Source organism: Ammospiza nelsoni, chromosome Z, assembly GCF_027579445.1.
Source record: "Ammospiza nelsoni isolate bAmmNel1 chromosome Z, bAmmNel1.pri, whole genome shotgun sequence".
In the NCBI taxonomy this organism is placed as follows: Eukaryota; Metazoa; Chordata; class Aves; order Passeriformes; family Passerellidae; genus Ammospiza; species Ammospiza nelsoni.
This window is the reverse complement of record NC_080669.1, coordinates 13,616,502-13,644,249: the sequence shown is the minus strand read 5'-3', so window position 1 is coordinate 13,644,249 and position 27,748 is coordinate 13,616,502. Positions and strand designations below refer to the sequence as shown.

The window sequence follows — 27,748 nt, the reverse complement described above, 5'->3', positions numbered from 1 at the left end:
CTGCTTGTCGAAATATTGCACTTACTGTACAGGCCAGATCCATCCCTCAGTGAGAAGGCTTCAGTTAAGGTTGTTATGTCTACATGAAAATGAAGAAAATTCTGTCTTGCTGACATGGTCTCAGAAAAAATACGACAAGAAAGCAGAAACAAAAAAATAAAAAATTCAAGGCATGATAAACTACCCCCCACACTACAAAAAGGATTAATGTGTCAAAGTCTAACAGGAGGAGGCATATGGTTCATCCGGACACACGATTTCCTTACCGTATCTGTCTTGGTAAAAACAGGAACTTAAAAAGCACTTTCTGAATTTCTGCTCCAAAAACTAAGCTTTCACAGAAAGAACACTTGAGCAGTACATGGTGGGAAGTCTGTGTACTCTGGAAAACTGACTAACAGATTAAACATGCAGTTACTCCAAACACATTTATCCTGTTATTTACACCCTCTGAGTACAAGGCAGAGTCCTGCTGCCTCTTCAATCTGTATGCTGAACTGGTGAAACAGTCTGAGTTGTGAAGCATCTCTTGTCCCTTCACTGAGGGACAACTACAGAAGAGAATAGTTGAAAAGAAACTTGGAGTCTAAATAGTTTAATAGTTAAAAAGAGACTCTTTTTATATAGTTATTGGAGACTCTTTCCTACTGGAAGTCATCAAACACACAAATATCAACTAATTGGCACTCTTGGCATCATGTAAATGGAGACAAAACCAGTGTAATATCTTTTCAAATTCATAAAAGTAGAATTATTTCAGATAAAACCCTCTTTGTGTAATGTTTCTCTATTTAAAAAGTATTTCCTATCCTACTATAATTAGAGCTAAGAACTTCAAACTGAGAATTTCTCCAAGTGCTATTCCTAGAGTACAGAACCTGGAGTGGATCAACTTCTGTGCAAATACAAAAATGCAATAAAAATGGCATGTGATAATTGCAGAAAGCACATTCAAATCTATTGAAAATAAAGCAACTCCTAGTTCCCACATACCTTCTACCCCCATTCTGCTATCTCATTTTCACATTGCATTACAAAATGATCTACCACCAGCAGATCTACCACCATTCACAAAGCAGGTCAAGACTTTCACTCCAGAAGGTATTGCTCTAACTGAATTTTCATTCAAGCCCCTTTTTTCCTGATCTAACAATTCTAAAAAAAAACTGATTAAAGAAGTATTTAGGCCTCTTTGGACATCTACAGAATGGGCCCGTCAACAACACACCTGTTGGCTATTAAAAAACCCCAACAATCATATTTAAACTAGTGATGACTGTCTTAAAAGACACTGAAAAAATCTGAGATGGATTTGTTGGTAAGCCTGAAGTGAAAAAATTGTGCACCTGAAGCAGCCTAGTAGTATCTGACAGTACTAACCTGGCTAAAGATATTTCTTCTATGGTATGGTACTGAATGGAAAAGCATGGTTCTCAACATTTTAAAATCTAATCATCACAGAAAGAAATAACTTCCCATGTCACTATAAAAATAAATTGCTAGTACTTTGTGAGAGGCTTCTGTCTAAACAGTGCCACAGATACGATTTAAGTTAAAAATCACATATATCCTGAAAATGTTATGTTGTTATAATGAAGAGAAAACATTCTAAACTTTATCAACAACCTCCAGGCAAGTTCACTGGGTTTATCAGTTCATAAACAAATCGCCCAGTTACACGTAAAAGATATTATCAAGCCTCCACCATCACTACTCATTTGTATAATGTATTAAAGCTGTGATCCAGGTGAGTCACTAAGCATGAAAGTAGCAGTAACCCATTAGAATATGAAGTAATGCCAGTATCCTAATCTCTCTTCTCTCATTCATGTTCAGTGCATGTTATGTTTTTTCTTTTCTTTAAAGTAAGAGCTCAGAATATTTTGGAAAAAAAAAAAAGGGATGTTTTGATAAGTCAGGCTTCCTTCAGGGTGAATTCTGTGGCCACAAATTACAGCTGTAATAATGCAGTAAGAAACTTGCTCTAATGCCAAGATAAACCAATGCTCCTAGATCTTTTAAGCACATGCAAAAAAGCACTTTAGAACATTGGCTCCTTGAAGTCTTGAAGTTTTTTTCAAACTATTTGCAAGCTTTAAATTTTTGATCCTTAAATAGGGCAGTCATCTGCTAAAAGAAAGGTAAGCAGTCCATGAAAAACTCTTACCACTGATGACACCTACCAAAAGACATCTCTCTTGCCTTACACTGGAAGCAGAGAAGTCACATACCAAATCTTTGTTTCTTGTGTTATTCATCTAGGATTGATTTACTTATTGTATTTAAAGCTTTAAAGACTAACATTTGCAACTGAAATCTTGAAGTTTGTAGAAAGCAGGCAAATGCATGGCTTTTTCTGTGAAATACAATCCTACAAAATCACAGTAAACAAGTTTCTGTGCTTTACTTTGAAGCTTTTGGCCATCAATAATGTTCCATTTGGTACAGTGAAAATAACAGCAACAAAATCACTCTGAAATGAAAGGTGGTTTGAATTTCTCATTCCTCTGGGAGGTAATGCCATTAAAGACAGTATTACATATACTGACATTTATTGAGTACACAGAAAAAAAAAGCCTAAACCATGCCTAAATATTAATACAGAACAGATCAACTTGAAGGTTTACTCTTCAAGAACTTAACACAAGATGGGACATGTATAATGTAGCATTATCTGTGCTTAGTCCAGGACAAGGATCCTCATACTGCTGGCAGCATTTTCTAATGCAGCCCAGGGGCCTGATGGCTTTGGCTGAGACACAGAAAAAGACTAAGCTTTTTCAGACTGTATGTAGGAAGGCCATCTACACCTTAAGGAATGACATATTCTACAAGTTTCCAGAGATTTAAGAGCAGACAAACATGAAGACAGGAAATTGATCAAGGATTATTAAACACCATAAGCTAAAATATCACAAGATGTCACTGAGCTGTAAAACTGGAAGCTTGAAGAGATGGATGTTGCATGATGTAGCACTGTGTGCTTGCTCCCTCTGTCCTTAAAGCATACCTTTCTGACTACTTACAAAGATCCTGGGTTAGATGGGCCTTTGGGGTGATGCAGGGCTTTCCTCAGGCATCTCAAAATGCTACATGAATAGCACAGTCCAGTCATTTACCAAGTTTATTAATTAATTTGATTATGAAAGGTAACTATATTTATATAAACAACACTATTAAAGACTAATTACACATTCAGAATTTCTTTCAATTAGGTAGTAGAAGAAGCACCTGAAGAAGTATTCAATGAATTTTTTGTCATATTCTAATCAGATGAACTCCCAGTGTCAAACTGGCACTTAAAAGTCAAATGTTTCTTAGTGTACAAAGTTTTTTCATGTTTTCACGTTCTTTCAGAAAGTGCAAGACACACATGTTGAAGAATCCAGACATAACTACCAGAACAAAGTATTAAAGACACCTCTTCATTTCCTCAAATTGCCAGTATAATCAGAGGACAGAGATCACAATGTAAAAGAGCAATATTTTATTCTCTCCACAAATTTCCATATTATGCTTAAAACACATTGACTTTTCCAGCTACCCGATACACTGATGAATTTATGGAGTCTCTTCAAATTAAAGAATCTTTTACTTTGTCTTAGGTGAGATACAATATAGAACCTTTCTTTTGATAACCAAACTCTCATATAAAGTAAATTTTTTTACATACAAAAAAAAACCCTCACAAAGCCCCCTCCAAAGAATCTGTAGTATTCCTACAGGGCACAAATTATGTTCCTAAAAACCCTTCATGCACATTAGGGTATGTTTCATGAATGGTGGCACTACATAATGGGACTTATGAGCCAGCACCAAATGGTCATACATTAATCAACAGACAGCACAAACAATGGATGAAACAATCTTGATGTTCTACGATGGTAAATAATAGTTGCAAATTTGTAGACTAATAATAGTTGCAATTTTGTGGGTTGAAAAGGTTATGGACAGTATAACAAAGATGTTCAAACAGCAGTTGCAGAAAATTGTTTTTTAGAACCTCCATTTACATATAGTCTAGTCATCAAATTTAATCTTTTTCCCCTGGAATGCTGTAATTTGAGACATCTGCTCCCTGCGTCGCCTGCTTGCTTCCCATGAAGGATGAAGAGGCTGCTCCAAAGGTGCTTTCTTATTGTTGCATGTAATTTCCCCTGAAGCTTTTGCAAATGGTTTCTTCTTCTTGAGCTTTGTTTCATTTTTAAGAAAACCTGTGCAAGTACAAAATAAAACATTAACTACATCAGGAACCTTAATAAAAGTATGCAAACTACCTTGGGATTGCAGATATTTTCAAAAATTTCATAATGAGCCATGGGGAATACAGTCATATGAATATTCACAGCAAGATTTCTTAATCTTGCAGCCTGATAAATTGCCACTCGGTAGGCTGCAGACAGTTAAGATTTATTAATACCGACTACACTCTAAATTTGTGTAGACAAACATTCAGCACAATGTAAACTTTTTTCTTCACAATAAACCAATGACTGTTACACAGTGTAACTCAATATGACTGGAATTATATCCTTAGTCCAATGAACTCCAAAATAGTACCACAGAAGATAAACTGAATAAAATATTCCATATTCAGGAGCTAGTGAAGAAATTACATGTGAGATAAGGTCCTAGTTACATATAACAGTCTGTTACCTTTACCTGTGCACAAGTAATGCTAACTGCTTGACAGACAGAAAAGCACTTGCCAGTGTAAACCTTATGTTATGTATTTCAAATATGAGAAAATAGAAAATAGCAGACAATATCCACAGATTAAAATGAAAGCTGAACAGTTTGACCATTTTAACAACAAGTGTTAAAATATGTGCCACAAACTTGAAAAGAAACAAATACATCCCATCACTAATAGACTGCAGAGGCAACAAAATTTCAAAACGTTTTTTCTCTCCTAATTTTACCAGGTTAAGTAATACATACCTGTTCTTTCCTTTTTGAGAGGCTGGTCTTTAGAATTTCTAAAAAACAAAAAGAGAAATTAAGATTTTTCAATAAAATCGTAAGATTACAAACACCTGTGAATAAAGAATCATCATCATCAAAACAGTAACGGAATAACTTCAAACATAACATGCAAGCTTCTTCAATACTGCTCCAACCATGTTAATAAAGAAGTAGAAAGAGAATTATTCAGAAGTGATTGAATTTGCATTTAGATCTAGTTAGGCATCATAAATCAGTGCTACTGTGAATATAAAAAATTGTCAAGAAAGCTTAAGAAGACTAGTGAGTAGTTTCTGTGAAAATGTTCTAAGATTTAACGGGCTGAAATTCTCTTTGTTTAGCAAGTAAATTCTCTTTGTTTACTAGAAATCACAACTAGAAATCACATTTTCATTGCCATGAAGGAGGGAAGGAATGGAGAACATAACATGGGGAAGAGGTTTACCTTCTGTTCTGAGATTTCTGATTGGCGGTAGACAAAGAACTGCAGAACACTGACTCCAGCTTGCTTGCTTTTGCAAGTGGCTTTCTCTCTTCCATGATCAAATCCTGTGCTGTCCCAGACACTCTGCTCTTCTCTGTTTTCATTACATTTTTCTGAACACTACCCTTTTCTTTTGTTGAAGAAAAATTATTAACTGCTGCTACTTTTTTCTTCTTTTTTACTTTTCCAATGAAGAAATCATCATTGCTGTCACTGTCAGAATCTGATGACTCATTATAAAACCTCTCTTCAGTACTGTCATCAAAGTATTCCTTTTCATTGGGATGCTCTTGGTCACTATCATCAATTATTTCTTTTATTTCATTTAATTTGTTCATACTCATATTTTCTTTCCTTTTTTGATAGTCAAGCTTCTTTTCTATTTTGTTTTGAGTAACTGTTTGCATTTTTCCTGCCTGAAATGAAGGTTCCTCTGGAGCATTCGCTCTCTCCATTTCCAGAGTTTTCTGCTCAGATTTGCTCTCACAGAGCTCTTCAACCACTTTGTCAGTTTCTACTTTCATGCCTGGTTTTGTTTTGTGTTCACATCCTTGCTGTTTTTGAGGCTGCTTACAAGCTTGGTCATCCAAGTTGTTATTGGAATGTTGTGCTGATTTAGGCTGTTCTTCTGACTGATCCTTCTTCATAGGAGTGGCTTTGTCTGGGTTCTTTCTTGCATCCTTAAAAGCTTTTACAGCAGCTGTACAAGGGGCAGAAAATATTTTGTTGCAGCTACATATGAATTATTTTTATATAATAAAACACTTTTGCAACTTATACGTGTTGTATTGAGTATATTTTGAATGTCCTTATGAAGTATTTGCCAAACACATGGGACAAGAGATACCTTAGAATACAGTATCAACAAAAGTGAAGGAAAAACCCTGAAAATATTATCAATAAATACACCATGAATTGGGTTAAGCCATGAACTTCTCTTTCAAAAATAATCTGCAGCTGATAATCATGCTCACTTAGTGTACATTGTACACACATGTACACTTCGTGTGTAAAACTGCAAACTAATACTAATTTGTTCATATATAATTAAATGGGTATTTGATATGCTCTGTTATTAATGAAGTAACTTTGTGACATTACTACTAGGGCTTTACTATTTGTAACATTAATTTTAGGTGGAAAATTCCAGTTTCAAGAGAAATCCTAAATAACCAGGAAAGATACCCTAAGGATTCTGAGGACAGTTTTCAGGGAAAATTAAGAAAGTGATTTGTAAAACTCTTTAGAAGCCTTTGAAAATCAAGTTTAATAATCCATTTGAAAATCCAGTTGCAATAATCCATTTATGTTCCTACTTAATTTAGAAACACTCTATTACATCTATTTGATTTTTAGAATTTCCATTATAAGCTCTGTTTGTTCGACATATAATTAAATAGTTCGACATTATATTAAATAAATGTCATATTGTATACTATCACATATAAAGCCATATAAATTTCAAATGGTTTGAAGCTTGTGGCTCGGTTCACTGCAGCTAGTTAGCCCCATTACAGAAGCTTTTAGCTTTTGTGGGTTTTTTACTTTTATTCACGTCAGAAATACGCATGAACAAGGTAACACACCGTAAGCTATAGATGAAATAAAAAATTCAATAAAATGTTTCATACCTTTAAGCTCAACAAATCTGGGCTTCAAGGTGGGGTGTGTTGCAAGTCTTGCCATGGCTCGCTCAGCTGCAGTACAGTTTGGCTGCACAAGAAAAATTCAAGGGCATGAAGTCAACAGAACAGTCAGCTTACACAGGTCTGTGTCAGTATGCTACAATGCATACTACTAATGTGATCCTCACCAGGAACTGAGCAAGAGGAAAGCTTATGACACTAACAAGTATTTTATTCTTCATGTATTACCATCATTCTAAACACATTAAAATCTTCCTACCTAAACATTGACAGAAACGTAGCAGATACACAACACGTGATAGTTCTCAGGTACTGAACAGGGATAACACAATTTATGTTTTCTTTAAAGCATAACAGACACTGATTTGACACTTACTATTTCATACAAGAGCAAAGAAAATGAATGAACTCACTGAATAAAGAACATCATACTGGTAGAAAGCATTCTGCTTGAAGGAATGCAACAGCTTACAAGAATTACAGTATTGATCCCATTAAAGTTGGCAAAATGACATAGCAGATACTGAAGGAATTCACATAAACCATTGAAAGGCAAGGTCTAAATTGACCATAAAGACAAATAATTTTAAATTTGACGTGGTAGAATATTGGAACTCTGCAAAGTGATTCAAAGAAGAAATATTCTTGCTTCAATTAAAAAAAAAAAAGATAAGAAGAAATTGTTTCTAATCTGACTTCCTCTTTTTGATACTGGAAATCACAGGTGACACATTGCAAAAGCTCTCGTTTTCATATTCTTGTCATTACTCTGCTTGAAAAACAAAATGAATGGTATCTAAGACTTTTCCAAAGACAGTTCTATCTTCTTTTGGTTTTTTTCCCCTGTGTGATTGTTTGTTTGTTTCCTTTTTTCTTATTTTCTTTTTTGAAAGGAGGAAAAGTAGGTCCAACAGATTTGTAAAACACACCATTATCAGGAAGATTTCTTAAAAGCTTGCAGTGGAATTCTCTGGGAGACAGTGGAAAACAAATACAAAAGACACACCTTTCTTTTCTCCTCCCAGTGCTACTGCAACAGGTACATATTCAAATTGTTTCTGTGATTTCAGCTTTGTGCTATGGAAATATCATAGCAGAAGCCACCAGAATCAACAGAGGATGATATTCACAAAGAACCAGACAAGTGCCTGGTGACCCAACCTGAGCTGGTTTTGGTGCCATCAACTCAACAGAGCAGGCTGCCTCTCCTGTCCTAAACAATCGCCACAGCAGACGGAGCCCAAGCCACAGGTGTTATCTGTAGATAACAAGGAGCAGAAGTGGTACTGGCTCTCTCCTGGCATGGAGTTAACATGCCTCATAGTAGACAACACGGTGCTCTGCTTTGAATTTGTGACTGAAACATTTTAGAGTTGGTAACACATCAGTGTTTTAGTTACTGTTGGGCAGTGCTTGCACAGCATCAAGGCCTTCTCTGTTTCTTGGTCTGCCCCTACCACAGGCAAGGAAAACCCCTTGTACACCTGAGCCATATGGACCAAAAGGATATCAAGTCCTTTTCAAGTCATGCTTAGCAATAAAAGCTCTAGGTAACAAAAAGGTATGGGGAGATGTTTGTGGTTATGACATTTATCTTCCCAAGTAACCATTATATGAAGTGAAGCCCTATTCTCTGGGATGTGGATAAACATCTGACTGGTGATGGGAAGCGGTGAATAAATTCCTTCTTCTCCATTTCTTGCACATACAGCTTTGATTTCCTCCTTGAACTATCCTCATCTTAAGACAGAAGTTTTCCTGACTTTGCTCTTGGGATGCTCTCCCCATCCCACAGGGGTAGGTGAGTGAGCAGCTGCTGGGTGCTTAGCTGCTGGCTGGGGTCAAACCACCATGACACACACGATACCCAACACATCAGCAATTCACACCTAAAGCAGCCGATGTGATCCATGTAAGACTGCTCAGTGGTGAATGTTACTTGTTTGCACATCCATTTTCTTCCAGCAGAACCATGTGACTATAAACAGTTATATATCCAGCGCACAGAGAGAGATGGGACAATTCCCACCAACTGTTAGTGCAAGAGAGTCACTCTCAGTGCTTTGCTCTGAAGGAAACGGAGCAAAAGAAGGCATTACAAATAAACCAGAGTCAGTACCTCTAAATGCAGAAACATTTAATTGGTTTGCCAACCATAAATCTTCCTCCTCAACCAGTGGAAAGCAAATCCGATTTTGTAATTCTTTTGCCATAGTTTTAGAGCTTATAAAATATACTCTGCGGTCAGCCATATTTCAAGTTTGAAGTGTAGAGCATCTGGGAATTCTAGTACTTTCTTTTCCCTCAAGTATCTGCTACTACAACATTATTTCTTCAGGTCAAGAAAAACTGGAAAAATGTTTTTTCTGAAGACTGTCTCTAGAACTATGAATGCAGGCTAGAGTGGACATGTCAAAAGATGGGTCCATTTCCAAGGGCCACAGACTGGCTTATTTCCAGGCTAGTTTAGCTCTAAGAACTTGAACTCTGAATTTTGATCCTCATGTGACAGTGCTGCATGCTGCCACCAGATTCTTGGACAGAAAGCTCGCATTTCTGAAGATCATATGCTATTTTCTTTGGAGATTTTCCTATAGCTGGAAAATCTATTTCTGAACTTAATTAATACACTTTTTCCCTCAGCTACTTCCTGTGGGTTTTGAAAGAATATACCATGACGTTCAGAAAGCAGCAGCAGCAGCAGCTTCTGTGCAACATCTGGTGTCTTTTAATTCAAGTATTTATAGAAAGGCTTTAAGCATATATAGGCCAATCCATATGGCATAACCACATTTTTTTCCTTAGAGCAAAATACTTCACAAACACTACTCACACTGATAGCCACCAGCTAACAAACACACAATATGATATTCACATTCCCTCAAATTTCTCATTTTTCTTTGTATGGGTTTTTTGGTTTTGCTTTGGTTTGGGTTTTTTTTGGCACAGCCCACACTCAATTTATTTTCCCTCAAGTATTTTCCAGTATATAAAATGTTTTAGAAATATAGACAATACGGAAAAAAAACTTAACAAAATAAATCTGTCTTTACGATCAAGAACACTTTTACTCGTCCTTCCCTTCCCTTGGACATTTAATTAGATACTAAAAATTGTACACCTTTTTTCTGACATACTTCTGCTACTTCTTGCATTATTTTGTACTACTTATTTTTTATGCAAGAATGTGCTAGTACTTTCTACAGGAATGTTCTTCCTCCTTCAGTGTGCAACTGAGGCTCTGTAAAGTGAACAAAGCAACAGAGCAGTCTGTAGTCACACTCTGTAGTGAGAAATTTTAACTTTCTGTTAAATTAAACCCCAGCTGGTTGAGGCTGGGGTAGAGCTTATTTCCTTCACAGTGGCCCCGGTATAGGGCTGTGTTTCGGATTTGTGCTGGACACAGGGCTGATAACACAGAGATGTTTTGTTAGTGCTGAGCAGGGCTTACACAGAGCCAAGGCCCTTCCGCTGTTCGTGCTGCCACACTGGCGAGGGAGTTGGGAGTGCACGGGAGCTTGGGAGACACAGCTGGGACAGGTGACCCCAACTGACCAAAGGGATTTCCAGACCCTGTGACATCATGCTCAGAACCTGAAGTGGGGGATAACAGGAGGAACTGGGGGGACATTTGGAGTGATGGTGTTTGTTTTTCCAAGTCACTGTCACGTCCGATAGGGCCCTGCTCTCCTGGAGATGGCTGAACGCCTGCCTGGCATAAGAAGCACTGCATTCATTTCTTGTTTTGCTTTCCTATTGTGCACAGCTTTTGCTTTCTCTATTAAACTGTCTTTATCTTAGCCCATGAGTTTTCTAGCTTTTATCCTTCCAATTCTCTCCCTGATCCTGCTGGTGCAGAAGTGAGTGAGCAGCTGTCTGGAATTTGCTGTTGGCTACAGTTAAACCACCTGAGACAGCCTCCTAAAATTCTATTTTGCTAAATAATACATTATTTCTGTAAATATTACTAAAAACATCTATTATCAAACACACGTGTAAGCCCCACATAAGAGAGACAAACTTGGTAAATAGTGGCAATGACTGTGAAGAGAATGGAAGTTACAAACTTGCGAAGATAAAAGCAGATTCCCAATGCAAGTTCTGAGATGTGCTGGAACAGGTCAGAAGTTTGGAGTGGCGCTGAGAGTTGGCACCACGGGGTAAAAAGGAGTAGTGTGATGTAAACATCAGGCAGAAGCTGGGTGGGTAGAACTTGTTTCATACAATGCAGGTAATAAAGTGAGAATGAGAAAGTGAGTGTCTCAAGGCAGATGTGATTGCAGGGGCTGAATGGTATGCCTTGGTATTAAGCCTGAGACAGTAGAGCTTCAGGATGAATCAAAGGGCAGAAACCTGTGATCGATCTGAGAACATGAAATGTAGACTTTTGACCATTGTTATATTCTGAACAATCTTTCTGTTCCAGGGTACTTTTGTCTGTACCCTCTCTGCTGTAGTTATAGTCAATAACAGGAAAGAGGTCATATTCTGTTCTTCAACTGACTTTTGCACAGAAGAGAACTGCCTCATTACATATCTCATCAGAAACAAGACTGTTATTAGAAGCATATACTACTATAAGGACAACAACTAGAGTTCCACCTGGGTGAGAGTGCTACCAAACTGGTAATGCTTGGTGGCTCTGCATCTGTCATTAGTCAGTTATTTAAAACAATGACATTCAAATGGAAACAGTAAGAAACCCCACTGGGAAGCAAGCAGTACATGGAAAAACATTATATAGAAACCAACCTTGGGGAATGTCATACTAGTTTTTAAACTATCTAGAAGTGCAGTTTAATTTCAAATATTAACAACACCCTGGATTTAAGATAAAGGAAAGAAAAAAGGGCCAATACTAACTAGAGTAAGCATAAAAAAGGTAACACCCAATTCTGGGCCAAAGATGTCATTGCAACATCCTTTATTAGCAGCTTGGGAGAAGATGTCTCTATTAAAAAACAGCACAAAGCAACCACACTAGAAAACCTGTTAATCCATACATTTTTTACAGAATTCTCACTAGTTACAGCTGTCCTTCAGAACAGCAGATGTGATTAATGTGAAGTCACAGGGTGGCTGAAGGTGCCAATCATGGCTGTCACCTAAGTCTATACCACTACCTCATACTACTTTGGAACAAGACTTGAAATAAGTTACTTTCTGACTGTGACACTCAGCTAGTTCTCCCTCTTGCTTTATGTCTGTAAGGCATACAGCATGGGGTTTGTGGCCATCAGACATGGTGAAGATTTTGGCATGGGAAGCAACTGCTTAATGGTATCACTCATTGCAGCATTGCTGTCTCAGCTCCTGACAGCAAGGGGTTGGTAGTTGACTGTGTCTCACATTAATAATGAGAAATGATGACAAATTATTTACTCATCATCTGCCAAAACCTCTCATTTTTATAATAATCTACTACTTTGATTTTACTCAAGTGTTAAGTATTTTCAATGTAACAGCAAAATGATCATACAGGTGTAATAAAGTAGCAGTTATAAAAGCTTAATAGCATGACAGGTGAGAAGTTCTTAAAGAAATAAATTCTTTATGGATGTCAGAAAATTGCCTAAATTTCAGTAGAATTTTTTTAATTGGACAATATACACTTTTTAAAATAGGCTGATGAAAAATTTCCATTTGAAGATAAAAAAATGTCTTAACAGGTTTAAAACCTTTGCAAAAACTCATCAAGACAATGTTCTATGATAGAACTACTGAATTAAAACTGAACAATTTCTTACAAAACACCAAGATACACAGAAAAACTTGTTTATTATTCTTTTCAATGCTTGCCACAATTTATATTTATTTACATTGTTTTCTTTTATCATAGTAATTCAACCATGAAAGTATTTGGATATTTACTTTATTTATCTTGAAAGCCATGGTGGGTCAGCCTCGGCTGGATGCCAGGTTCCCAGTGAAGCTGTTTTTATCACTCCCCTCCTCAGCAGAACAAGGGAGAGAAAATACAGCAAAAGATTCATGGGTCAAGATACGGACAGGGAGAGATCTCTAACTAAGTACCACAATGGGCAAAACAGACTCAGCTTGTAATAATAAGGAAGTAATAATTTATTGCCAATCAAGTAAGAATAGGGTAATGACATCTAAGAACTAAACCTTAAACACCTTTCCTCCACTCCTCCCTTCTTCCCAGGCTCAATGTCACTTGCCATTTTCTCTACCTCCTCCACCCCAGTGGCACAGAGAGGGAGACAGGGAATGGGGGGCCTTGGGGCCGTTCACACATTGTCTCTGCTGTCGCCTCCTCAGCTGCACTGCCTCAAGCACCTCCTTCCCTTCTTTCTCCCACATATTCTCACTCCTCCCTTCCCTGGTTGCAATTGCTCCTGTGCGTTCCCCCCATTCCTTTTTAACTCTGTTATTCCAGAGGCGCTGCCACCATTGCTGAAGGGCTCAGCCTTGGCCAGTGGTGAGTCCATCCTGGAGCTGGATGGCATTGGCTCCATCAGACACAGGGCAAGCTTCTGGCCCCTCCTCACAGAATACACCCCTATAGCCAACCCATTTACCAAAATCTTGCCATGCAAACCCCACACAAAACATTATGAAGAACACAGGGGTACCTGACAATACAGAGTCTTTTTACCCATATGTAAAACCGCACACAGTAGAAGGCAGAAGTCTGGAAAATCTATCTGAGCTTGGGCTGCTAGCTGCAGCACTGACTCAACTCATCAGTGCCTACCACAGACTCTTGAATCCAGCACCAGGAAACAGCATGAGATTCTTCTAAATACTATCAAGGTACTTGCTATAATTTTATTTGAATGTCTGGACCAAAGCTACCCTTTCCCAATAGATTTGTCCACTTCAATTCACATTCCTTTCCACATTGTCTTGCCTTGTTCTTTGGCTTGTCTTTTATCAAAAATAAGTCTGATATATAAACATGTTTCTATCATTCCCCCTCTTCGTTTAAAATAAAAGTTCCAAATAAGTAATGAATTCAAACAAAAATAAGATTATTTGCTGTTCTTTATTACATGCATGATAAAAAGTACCTACTATCTAAGCATTTTAAGATGTTCACAACAGGCTCTTTAAAAAGCGTAGCACTCTGCAAATGTTAGATGACCATATTTAATATGAGTATAAAAAAGTCAATAGAGTTGCTTTGGACAAATCTGTCACAGTTAATTTAATCAGGAAAAGAAGTGTGAAGTAAATACTTATTTTTCAGATTCCGAAATGGTCAAAGAAAAGTGGAGTCTTTCATCCCAAACTATCAGAGTGATGTACAGCAGAGCTTGGCATAAACCTCAGACCTGCCCAATTACAAATTATGTACTTAATCTTCTACACTTCTTTCCTTTTTCTCTTTATGCAAAAAAACAATTCCTATGATTGTTTCAATAAAGTAAAGTCAGAAGCAGGCATGGATTCTTCATTATTTCCTTATGGAAAACAGGGTCAACTCTAGGTGTAAGTGGAAACTGCTTCTAACTCATCTTCATTTTTTCCAAGGCTAGTAAGACTATGTGTCTATAATCATCTCAATTTGGCATCCCACACAAACAATGTGCACATTAAAAAAACAAACAAACAAACTTCTGAATATTATGAAAGATGACATAAAGTGAGCTCTGTGACAACTCCTCTCCGAATTGTGATGGTCTAATTCAGATGAACACTGAAACCACTGCTGGCCTTTACGAAAACCTCAGAGAATGCTGAACATTATTTTATGCTATAGAAAATTGTGGACAAATTCCAAGTAGAAAACAGATGTGAAGGGAGTGCTCCCTAAGTCAAAGCCTAAAAAAATTAAATAATTTCAATTGTATATCCAGGACAATTGACCAGGATAAAATACACACAGTTCTAACTATACAAACAAAATCAAACACAAAAGTATAGCAATATGAAGTCTACATGTCTACATGTTTTTTTTTTTTTTTTTTTTTTAATATATAGCCTTGTATAAAATATATGCCTTTCATATTTTTGGACATTTGAAGTGTTTGGGCATAGTATTGCAATAAAATATATGCACTGTGCCAAACTGCATAAACAATTCTCAGGGAGAGCATAGATGGCACTAAAAAAACCCATCCAAACCCCACATAAGAAAACCAAGCAAACATTCCATCCTAAAAAGGTAAGACACAATCATATTAATATATTAAACTGCAAAGCAAAATAAGATGAAACAGAAATCCTGAAAGAAAAGATGTACTTCAGGGGGAATAGAAACAAAATCTTGTATAACAAGCAGTAGCTGTGAGAAAGTTCTTTGCCACAAAATTCACACAGTCTTAAGAGAAGAAAATGAAATTTGGAGAAAACATTATAAACATATTAGTTGGACACCAACTATATATCAGATCTGAAACAATAACTGACTTTTACAAAACAATAAAGTTGAGGTAATTTCTTTTAACTGGCCATCCTGAATGAGGGTCTGAAATATTAAAACAGGCAGTTGTCCAAATAGAGAGTTAAGCTAGGTAAGATAAAAATTAATCATGAAAGAAAATTAAAAAAAAAAAATTTATACTTATTTGTTATAGAAAAGAGAGCAAATAGACAAAGGAGACCAACAACATTCAGGCAGTGCTGTAAAACAATCAGTAAATAGAATTCTCTGACTTCACTTTAACCTGAATGCATCTGAACTCCTGTGAGTCAGCTGTGCATCACAGGCTTGTCCAAAGACTGAGTGGAGCTCATGGTAGCAACTAAATTGCTGATACAGGGATGAGCTCTGTATTATTAAAACTATTATAATGAACCAGAAAGTCCAAAATATTCTGTCTTGGATGAACCAAAGGAGCTTCAGAACTGAGAAATTCACAACCATCTCTATGACATGGATATGCTGACAACACTCTGTACCAAAATATCAGAGATGTAATCTTGCAATATCCTTACAATATTTCACTTCAAAACAGATGCTCAGATCTCAAACTATAACTATTCAGATGCAGGCTTATACTGCACTGTAAGTGTAAACACATATGAACTTAAGTTTATAGCAGAGAAAGTAGACGTAGTTGAGCTCTTCAAATTTAAAACAGATGTAATGCTTTAAAACTGGCTAACATTTCAAAAACAAGTGCCACTTTAATAATGTATATTTCAGATAATTTATAACATAAAGGAAAAAAAATATCCCCGTGGACACATCTTGCTCAGACCTTTACCTTTGCCAGCATTACTAGCAGGGAACACACCTATATATAACTAAAATATTGTCAAGCTAATGTCTTCAGATAAAACTCTCAGGAGAGATGTACTTCTGTTCAAAGTCCTTCCTGTTGAAGGAACTAAGAGAGAGTGAATTGGAAGCACAGATGATTTAAAAGACTTCACAAGCACTGCTCACACTAACCAGGGTTAGGCCATGTTATAATAAGCTACTCAAGACAGCATTTCTTGGCATACCACATTGCAATTTGTGTGCATGATTGAAAACAGATTTTTTAAAAAATATATATATGTCTTTTAGACTTTTTCTGAAAAAGAAAATGGAAATTCAAGTTCAGTTCACTGAAAAACTATTAAAACATCAGAGATAAACATGCCATTTCTCTGGCACCAAAATGTAGATTTTCCATTGTGAAGTCTATTGACTTAATGCATTTGAAACCAGCTCTAAAGATAAACACACATCAGATACACATGTTATCCCTGGTATCACTTGAGCACATCAGCAGAGAATGGATGCAAGATGGATGGCAATCCTGGGTGTTCACATTTTATAGCTGGTATTTGACCACATGGCACACAGAACGGTTATGCTTAGAGGCTCTCTGGCACCTTCTAGGCTGTTACATTATTATTACTTAACTCTGGCATGCTGTCTCCCTAGTGCAACCACCAAACCACTCCAATCATTTGGCAGTTATTCCAAATCCAAGAAAAACCAGATCATCACCAGTAGAAATTTAATGTTGTTATATTTCCATTAAGTCACTAGTTACCTCCAGTTTCCAATACTTCGTCTTACTTACCAATATTGCTAGCGAGGTGCAATGTGCGTAAACTTATGATGTCATTTTACCAAGCTGCTAAGACAATCCATTTTTCACATGGATGGTCTTAGTAGCTATGTTCATTGAAATCCCAATACATGAGATTTTTTTTTTAAACAGAATTCTAATAATTCAGGAATACCATCTACAGTTTCAGGCAACTGTGGCTCTAGCACTTCCTAGTTTTCCAGGGTTAACAGCAGATTGATGGGCTTCCTAATGAGCTGAAAGAGCCTGCTTAATTCCATAACTTTTGTTTTACTTGTTTGATTTTTCTAAGAATCAATTTCTTAGTACTTAGTTGGGCATTTTAAAAACTTACCTGAAGAGCAGAGATGGGAACAAATCAGAAAAATGTACTTTATTTTTACATTATATACATAATGAAAAACTGATAGAGTTTTATTTGTAAAAATAAAAGTAGCATAAGGCACCAGCAGCTGGTTTTCATTTTCAGAAATATCAGGAATGTCAGATTTTTTTTTTGATTTTGCAATGCAATTCTGAGTCACACAACAAAGCAAATATACAGAAAGAGTTTTTCCAGTTAATAATGCACAAGGAACTGTTAGTCTTTAACATAAGTAATCACACATGCTTATATAACATTAAAGAGATCTTAACACTTAAAATTCTCTAAGCAAGTAACCAAAATAATGTTTAAACTCATGTAAATTCTACCTTATGTGGTCTCCTTGCACTTTTCTTCTAGACAGGAGCGCATTGACTTGGCACACTATCATAGAGTCCCAACTCTATCGTGCTTCTCAAAGCAAGACCAAGACAAAATAAACTATGGCCATTTTCCCCTCCAGGGTTCACTGATTTCTCACATTCACAAAACCAGAAAAAAGCCTTCCTACTGGAAGTTAAATCTCTTAAAACAAGCTACAGGAAGCTTGGTTGAAATTGCTCAATGAGTATCTATTCCCAGAGGATTTTGAGATAGATGGCAAGACAGAGGAAGTATTTTCCTTTGTCATTTGGTTGCACAAATCCATCTCCCTGCCCCTTCATGTGGATCAACTCTACAAACCGATTACTTTCCCTATAGATGCATAAAATATACAATGTAAAGACTCTCTCTTTAGTATTCAAAAGGATTAAGCATAACTGAAAACACCCGCTCTTATTATCTGTCCTAAAGTTGTAGCTTCTCTAGTCTCATTGAACATTTTCTGTTCACCATTACCATTCTTACTGGGGCCTGTAGTACACAACTGGTATCAAAATTTTGTCACAGCTGGAACTTCCACTCAAAACACTTCTGAGTGCTTTTTTTTCTGGTAATACCTTTGAGCTGTGAAACTACAGTGTTTCACAGAAAAGTACCACTCTCATGCATGTACATCACACCTCATTATCCCTGTAAAGATGGTAAATTGCATTAAGTATCTTGAAGATGTGGTGGAAGAGGGCATCTATATTATGTGATGATGATACATGACAGGAATTTTAGTTTCTGCCATTACTGTTTTCAGTGAAAGGATTAATACTGAAGCATTCACAATTTACACTCTTTCCCTGTACCTTAGTATTGGAGGTGTCAATCAACTGTCACTGTAGTCAGTCTGATTTACCTTCATTACTCGTTGGATCAAGCTGTTCTGTCCTTGGCGTGTAAGAGACATCCCCAAAAGTAGCTACATGTTCCCGATGTGTGACATCACTTAGTTTGATGTTCCTCCATGCATATAACCTTCCCTCTGCTTTTAAATATTCCTTTATGTCCTGTAAAATTTTTAGTGCTGACAACCCAGTGCAATAATGATTATGCTGCAGGTCATCTTTCATGTCAGCTGTTACTGGCCCCAAACATCCTACAAATATCTAAGTGTCTCATTTTTATACCATACACCTGTCTAGGCACTGATATTCCACCTCACAGGCATTGTATGCAAGCCTGGGAAATATTCTGGAGAAGGCGATTGTGGCCATCAGTAACTTGGCCTTCCTTTATTTAAAAATAAAATAAGAACCCAAACCCAAAACCTACCAAAACAACAAAAACCAAACCATACCAAACAGTTGCCAAATCAACTGCAATACTCTGAGAACCTCTTTTTATGCCACTTTTCCTGTATTTTCTTCAAGGCAAGTACAGAAACAAGACAACTTCTAATATTCTCCTCTATTATTCTTGCGACAGCTCATATCCACATAGATATTGATCACACATCACTCAAATACTCATTTAAAATAGGAATGAAAGTTGTGAGTTGCTTGTCTTTTGTGAGTGCTGTGACATAAAACTTTCTGTGACTGAAGAAGTACAGCCATGCTGTGTGCAGCATCATGCATCACAACACCACTGCCACAGGCATATCTGACTCTAGCAACACTGTTCTTCCCACCCTGCTTTTCATCTATTATACCCTCAAAAGCATATTCATTTTGTTTGAATTATCTGGGGATCCAAGCTAAGTCTCACTCACAAAAATGTGAACCAACTTCCTCTGAGTTTTACAAACTGATATGCTTGCCCACATTCTGGTCTGGCACATCAAGTAAGTGAAATGAGCACATTCAAATCAAAGGCAATCACACCACTTCTGAGTCTAGGGACAAGACTACTTCAGCAAACTTGACCTGTTCAACCAGGCAACCAAATTAAGAAATACAGCCTCACAGGGATGCAAATGAGTGGTAGAAAGATTCTTGGACTAGCAATTTAAAATCTGAAAGGAGACAGCCCTTTTGTGTCAGAGATAAAAAAATATCTCTGTGAAACACTGCCAAAGTTACTAGCAACTTATTTCGACACGGAACTTCAAAGGAAGACTCCTTCCAGAATGAACAAAATCTAAGCTGCTTGCAATCAATGCTCATTGCAATTGCTACTCTGATGTTGAGGACAATGCTAACTCTGGTCTAGCCTACCTCCTTGCTCCCAAAGAGTGGCCCTACAGTGGAGTGTGTATGGCAGCCTAGTTTGGATGTGAAGGAGCAACTAGAGAAGATGGATAAGGTGGGGGTGATATGGACAGAACCCAGCACAATTCTGTACTCTCCCACTGGAAGCCTGGGGAGGGATTGATACTGGCTAGGCTAGGAGACATAAGGACAATTGCAAAGCAAAGTAGGTGGGAGGAAGACTGGAGACAGATTTGTCAAAAACTGGCAGACTTCATTTATACTGACATAAAATTTCAGTTGCAGCCACAGTAATGGATTCTAGGCTCTAAAATACAGCCTGGTATATATAAAGGCCATGCTAAACAGCTTGGAGTTCAAATGATCAAATTTGGAAGATGAGGAACTTTCAGGAAAAGAAAATAAAGAACAATCAGTTACACAGAGAAAGTATTTACACCTGAATGTGATATTCATCAATGAATGCAAAATTCTTCACTTCATCAGTGGTCTTCAGAAGATCACAAACATTCCTGTTTAAGACTAACATCTGGTGTCTGACATGGAAAATTCTCAGGAAACCGTGGCTTCATACATTTAGTGTAACTTCCAATGAAACTGAGTAAAAATACTCAGGACAAAAAGAATCAAACTCTGTAACAGTGATGCCCAGCATAAAGACAATTATCTTAGTTTGTGATGCCGGAAATTGTAACATTAAATGAATGCAACATATTTCCAAAAAATATAGCATGTTGACAGATGCATCTATTACAGACAGAAAAGTCTATCGGGTGTGTAATATGCAAATTAGTATCTCTTGTTTCATAATGAACTAAGATGGGAAGGTAACATTTTAACATGTAGGAAAAGAAATTGACTATTACTATTTTACTATTTTCAGCATAAACACTTAGTTGGAGAATAGAAACAACCATGTACTTAGTAAGGCAATACATTCCTTCTGGAGCAAAAGAAAATAAGATAACAACATTTCCAATACTTAAGACTTATAGGGAAGGTGGGATTGAGTGAGATGGAGATTATCTATGAAATCCAGGCAGGCTATTAAATTATCAGTGTGTAACAACGAAAATTTAGATAAAAAGGAGAACCAAGTTTTTCATGGGTTCCCCAAACCCATTTGCCCCCACATAGCCAAAATCAAAGCACAAAACTGCAATGTATTAATGATAAGCATATTATACAATGCTAATGGACTGTCACATCAGTATTACAAAGAAAATTGATTCATACAGTAGTCTTGTCCCTATGGTTTATGTACTGCAAACAAAATATTTCCATAAGCAATGTTAAAAAATCCACGTACAAAAGAATTTACTATTAAAGGCACTAACAACAGAAACAGAAGTTTTTCATCAATAATAACATCTAGACTAATTAGTATGTTTGTGTCATGAGTAGGACTCTTCAGGAGGGCGGGGGGGAGGAGAAGGGAGGTTGTGGAAAAATCCTCCGAACACTAAACGAAAGACAGTGACTATTCTGTGTCTGACCCAAAGCCTTTGAAGCTAGCAGGAAGTCTCCAATTAAAATGCAGAAGACCCTTTTTAGGGGCCCTTTTTATGATTTAGTACATTTCCTCAGATTAAATCTACAGTACATGCAGAGGGGTTTGTTTAGATATTTTCTACTAGGAAGTACATTTTTAAAATAAATGAAGGCAAAGATCACAAACATACATTAGGATTATCAGATGAGAGACAAACCTTTCTATTTTCCTAAATTAAGAAATACAGATATGACTGTTCCTCTGTACATGTAGATATGATTAATCAAAAATTCTACCTGATTCAGAACTTAGATCTTTCTTATCCTGCCACAAAGTTCAAAAGTACAAGGGTATTAATTTTGAAATTTCCTTAATAAATAAGTGTATTTAGTAGAACAATACCTTGTGTATTCCTTCAGCAAGAATGATGGCTTGTATCCATCTAGTGAGTTATTCTGGGACACCTGGTGCTCCAATTAATTACCCACTGTTAATTAAAGCCTCAAAGCTAGCAGCCTTTCATAAACTGCTTTTCACATACTGTTGGTGTGAAAAACATTTTCAATGTAAATCTAAAAAGAAGAACAAAAACTAGTATTGTGACTACTCCACCCTTGCTCACTCTTTGTTTACTAATGACAGAGAGGCTGTGAATTGATAGACTAATCTCAGACCATCACCTGCATAATTTAAAAAGGACGTGAATCTGACAAATGCTATTTTGATAATGTGCTTGAAACACACTTTTGAAAGAAATACAATTAATACATATTTAGCCCTATAACTTTGTCATTCTTCTTCCTGTCTGTTCTGGGCAGAAACACCTTTCTAACCCCTTTCTCATGTCCGTGTTGCCCAAGGACTTCCTTAGCCTACACCAGAGACTGAGTGGATTCAAGGAGAAGTTTGGAAGGTGAAACAAAAATGGTCTTCTCACATGTGAATAAGTCAAAGTCTTGTTTGATAAATCACAGAAAACCCTTTCATATTACTGTTAGTACTTTGGTTGGCTCCCTCATCCCAAGTTCATTTAGGCCATATAGGTAAAGTGCCGGAGATACCAAATGTACTCAACCCCAGAACTTCTAAGTGTACTATATCTTTAGGCATCTGTTAAAAATATCTGCACCAGAAGCCACACAGCACTAAGGTCAACCCTCCAAAGTCATGTTAAGCCGAGTTGTCCTCATCAGGCAGCTTAGATTTTAAATGACCAAACTCACACTGCGTACCCAGTTGCTCAGTTAAATCCTGGCATGTCTCCCTATGGCTTTTCATGAGCTGCCTGAGATCCTATTCTAAAGCCTTTGAATTCCTTTTAAATTCCAAACAAGACAAAGTTGGTTCCTGTACATGAAGCAATCCAAAACAAGCTTGCCAGAACTTAAATTAGGGGAAAAAAAAGCTACTAATGACTTACATTTCTGGCCTACAAATTTTTTTAAACATATTTAGAAACTGGGGCAAGCTTTTCAGTAATCTTGAGATGTGGCCCCAAAAAAGCTCTGAGGATAATAATACACTCAGTATTTGCTGTGCAGAACCCTCTTTGCAGACAAGCATCTGCATGATTCAAACACAACAGGACTTGTGCAATGCGTGGAAATACAAGACTTAGTAGGAAAAGGTGGCATTCTTCTCAAGGACCACAGATTTAAGATCAGCGTAAAAGAAGGGAATATTATGCTCCTACCATTATGTGAATATTGCATCTGGAGGCAAAAAATATAGGTGGCATTTATGATCTGTGAATGCTTGTTCTGCAAGTCAGAAGCGCCTGCTCAATCCAATCTCTGATCATAATGTATACTGGTACTCTATTCTACACTCAATGTAAAATACAATAGTTCATTTCTGTTTCAACACTGCTTCCCAAATCAGACTGTTGCTGTATTTTGAAAAACACAGAGTTTATTCTTTAGAAAAAATAGTAAGTATTTTGACTTAAGGCAAGATGACATACTACTGCTTGTAAGCACAGTTCCATTATGCTGGAATTCTCTCATTCTCAAGTGTTTAAAACACATTTCTTTCTTATGTGCTATACACCAAAGTATGGAAGAAAAGCTAAATGAGATGCTACAGTAAGTTAGTCAACATCTGTTACCAAAAGCAACAAAACCAACCGTGGTTATGAAGAAGGTGTTCGCAGGTGGACCAACATCCTCTTTTCTTAAGGAAACAGCCCAGATTATAAACATAATTTTGTAATAAAAACATTCATTCATATTAACTTATTTATCCTGCCTATCTTCACCTATCCGAACTACCCTAAATCCCCATTAGCAACAAGTTGAAGATAACAGTTAAGACTTTGCCAGTGCTCAGTTCAGTTTTCGGGTTGTAATGAAGAGCATTATTAGGATTAGCTTCCAATTTATAACTTCAGATTCCTGAGGCACAACACTGATGAATCAAGCTTCCTGTACACTGCAGGAATATAGCTGTGTGCAACAGTTCAAAATGCCATCACACCTGCAAATATGAGTTTAAAATATGAGCTCTATGACATGGTTTTCTAATTTTACTAATGTCTGTCAAATATATTTGTGACAGACAATGCACAACTTGGTACAAAAAGTGTACGAGGACTCGGAGAAAATCTACAAAATACAGGATCTGTTCTTCAACAGCTATAAATAGAACCAACAATATAAAGCCTAGTCAAAGTTGCATGGTAACATTTATTACAATTTTTACAGATACAAGAATTAGCAGTTCTCATTGGTTTTACCTCTCCTCAGCAGGTAAGAAGGGTTTAATTTCTATTTTTAGAGTGGCAGTCTAATGTTTTGGTTGAAACTATACTTGCATATGGGGATACCGGAGATTAGTTCGGGTTTGAGGATTAGAAGCATTATGAGAATTATATGGAGGGCTATGAGAAGGTGTTCTTGTGTGGAGGAGTTTTGGATTGACGTGATGTGGGATGGGAGAGTGCCTCGTTGTGTATTGTAAAAATCTAATTTTTGTATTATTGTATTGTAAAAATCCAATTTTTACAATAGGATTTATCACCTGTTGGTAACAATGGTGCTTGCTGCAGCAATATTGAGATTGATTAAAAATATTTCAGCAGACATACATAAAGAATTGTTTACCAGCTGCTTCTTGTAATGCTTTCAAAAAAAGTCTTGTGTCATGGGGCTGGTGACTCTTGCCAACACCCCCTGCAACTCGATAAATCTGATCTGCTTATTATCAATACAGCCATATTGAAATCTAAATCACAGGAACTCCCAGTAAATTGCCACCTGCTAAACACTTAGCACAATTTCACTGTACTTGACTGAAATATATGCAAACTCTTTTTAAACAGAAAAGTATGCTTAACTTTATTCTGAAAAAGTCTGGGAAACAGCAATGGAACATAAAAACTCGGTGAGCAGAAGCAATTAAAAAAGTATCTTGACTACATGACCACTATGTAAAACTAATATTCAGCATTCCACAGTGAATTAAAAGCAGATTGCCTTTTGTCAATGAAAACAAACCTATTCTGAAAATGAAAACAGCCACAGGATGTTTTCCTTCAAATATTTTGAAACTCAAGTTAATGAAAAGGTAAACAATGTGGTCTGTATTTCATGAGACTACAGAATATTGCTAAGGACAGAAGATCAAATTTTTTATTATATGTTTAATGACTAACTGTGGAAAAATAAGAAATAAAATACTGGAGAATTAACTTCTGTTTAAGCACAGAAGGGATGCCTTCTTTCGTTGGGGATATGTTATGGTCAACCAAAAGCATCCAGTGAAGTTTTGATATACATTGCACATATTCTTCTACTGCAAGGAGGTTGAAACCCTCTACAGATTATAAAAAGGATCAGCATCTATTCATCAGCTTGATTTGAAATATAAGTTCCATCCACTAAAAACTGTGAAACTAACAGACTTCCATTCCCTGGAAAAACTGGGCCACCAGCAGAAAGTAACAGAAAAAACAACAGATCAAAACCCCTAAACAACTCCATGCATATATATTTTCAAGAATTAAAGCTAAATTAAAGCCCATTTTAAGACTTTAGGTAAATATGAGAAACAGTCTATTAGTCATGACTGGTATATAAATAAATAAGGAATATATAAAAATATATAGAATATATAAAAATATATAGAAAATAAGATTAATTAAATTCCTTCAGCATTCTTTCAATAAAATTGCCACCTTAGAAAATAAAATTCCAACTGTGAACCTACAAACTCCTTTACTAAATAGCATCAATAATTTCATTTTGGTCCTCCTTCACTTTATGAAATCAGCATAAACCTGGTGATTTTGAATTCTTGCCAGAAGAATCTCCTACAGTTAAATGACAAAATGTCACTGAATGTAGCATCCCTCTTCAAGAATAAAATCCCTCTCCATGTGTCCTTACACACTCAAAATCTTCGTGTCTGCCCCAATTCTAATGTCACAGTAAGCAGTTTCTGACTGCCTCATCTTCACACTGGAAAATCCTGGTCAAATAAATTTAAAAGAAGAATGCTTTTTAGCTTCATGCCAGTGTATCTGTGACCTTTTCCTTACTCTCTTCTATCATTAAGAGAAGGAAAAACAGTTAGGATGCTTCTACCCAAACACTTCTCAAGAAATACCGAATTCCTGTGGTATTTTCCTATTAACTTGATTTTGCTGACATAAAACATTGAAAAATTTGCTGCACATTATGCTAATAACTGAACTACATCACACGACTGTAATATGCAACAGCAGAGTTAAATTACAAACTAATGATGACATTACAGGAGTAAATGACCCAATTCTACATTAAAACTTACCCTGTGTACAACAAACATTTCAAGTGTCAGCCTTCCCCAGTGACCACCCATAGGAATTAAGGATAAAGTGAAAAAACCCATAAGACTTCATGCACTGACACTTTTAAACTCAGAATTGCTTTCTTGCATCAAAAATGTAACATGCTCTTTGAAAGAGGACTGCTCTCGGCCTCAGCTGCTTATTTCAACGAGCATCTTGCACTTCTGTGTCTTAATTTAATCTCTTATGACATCTCTAGTTAGGCTGTTAATATTTGATACTGTACCATCAGTAGGCTTCAAGAGAAACATCACACAGAAACGAATGAGCTACAGGGGTGTTAGAATTCCACCTTTATTTCAAGTTAATGTTTGTCCTGTTTTGTTTACACATGAAAACTTCTCTCTGCATTCAGGAGTATTTAAAGGTGCCTTTTACCAACTGCTGCTGAAAGCTTACTTAGATTGTTTATATTAATTGAAAATTAATTTATACTATAACATGTATATATACTATATAAACAAAACAAATCTATTTATAAAGACTAAGAAATCACCACTACGCTTCCTGGTATTCTGTTCTAATTACTATGGACTAGCCCACCAGACTAATGACAATTCATACTAGACAGCTATTCATTTTTCTGTAGATATGTCCCAAAGGATAAACCTCCTCAGAAAAGGAAGATCTACAATGAAGATACAACACAACACACAGAACACACAGTGTCAAATCCATGTACTTGCACCCACACAGGCACCTTTTCACACTGAGAGAAGCAGGGGAAGAAAAACAAAAACCAGCAAGTCTTACCTTTTTGCAGACACTTTCAAAATTAACTTCTGTCCTAAGAGCAAGTCTGGTAACTTCATCTGGTTTTATTTCCTGTAGATGAAAGATAAGTTTATTCTTCTTATGATCAGACTATATGAAGTCTAAGGTTCACCTTCCTTATAAACATTCTAATCATGGCACCTCCCTAATCTCTTAAAGGAAGAAAACCAGTTCATTATGTGGAGAATTTTTTGGTGTGTATGCAAACACTACATTTATACTGACTGACCTTCTCAAAACACTACCTTATACCTGACTATATATATTAGTGCTGACGGCAAGAGGGATTTTTCAACAGCAATGTATGTAGGATGGGTGGTTTTATTCGCAGAAATATTGCCCATATTGTTGTACTACAAATTAACTTTGGAAGGCCTTAAATTCCCAACTTCTCTTCTGATGAAGTTACATCTTATCAATGAACATGAATATATAAGTTAAAGAAAATTAAAATTAAGCTGAGATTAAAAAAATACTATTTTTTTTCTAAAGAGACTGACTGAGCATGCAGTTTGCATTCCTGGACATAAGCATTTGCATTGACAGCTGAAATAGAGGAATGAAAACCCTGGACAAGTGGATTTTGTTAAAAGCTGAATATTTTACCAAACATGCCCCCATGACAGATTTCTTGCTATTTTAAGACACATGCTTTATGTAGGTTGTATTACAAAATGC

General features: G+C 36.5%; 1 protein-coding gene across 1 annotated transcript in view; it reads right to left on the bottom strand.

The window, feature by feature from the left end:
• Nucleotides 1-3,466: 3,466 nt before the first annotated feature.
• Nucleotides 3,467-27,748, bottom strand: part of SRFBP1 (serum response factor binding protein 1) — a 67,802-nt gene continuing 43,520 nt past the window's right edge. Inside the window, exons 4-8 of the mRNA XM_059492824.1 lie at nt 27,050-27,121; nt 7,081-7,162; nt 5,411-6,149; nt 4,942-4,979; nt 3,467-4,214 (exon numbers count right to left, since the gene is read on the bottom strand). Of these exons, the coding sequence (XP_059348807.1) occupies nt 4,021-4,214; nt 4,942-4,979; nt 5,411-6,149; nt 7,081-7,162; nt 27,050-27,121 (1,125 nt within the window). The 3' untranslated portion in view covers nt 3,467-4,020. The remainder of the gene's footprint in view (nt 4,215-4,941; nt 4,980-5,410; nt 6,150-7,080; nt 7,163-27,049; nt 27,122-27,748) is intronic.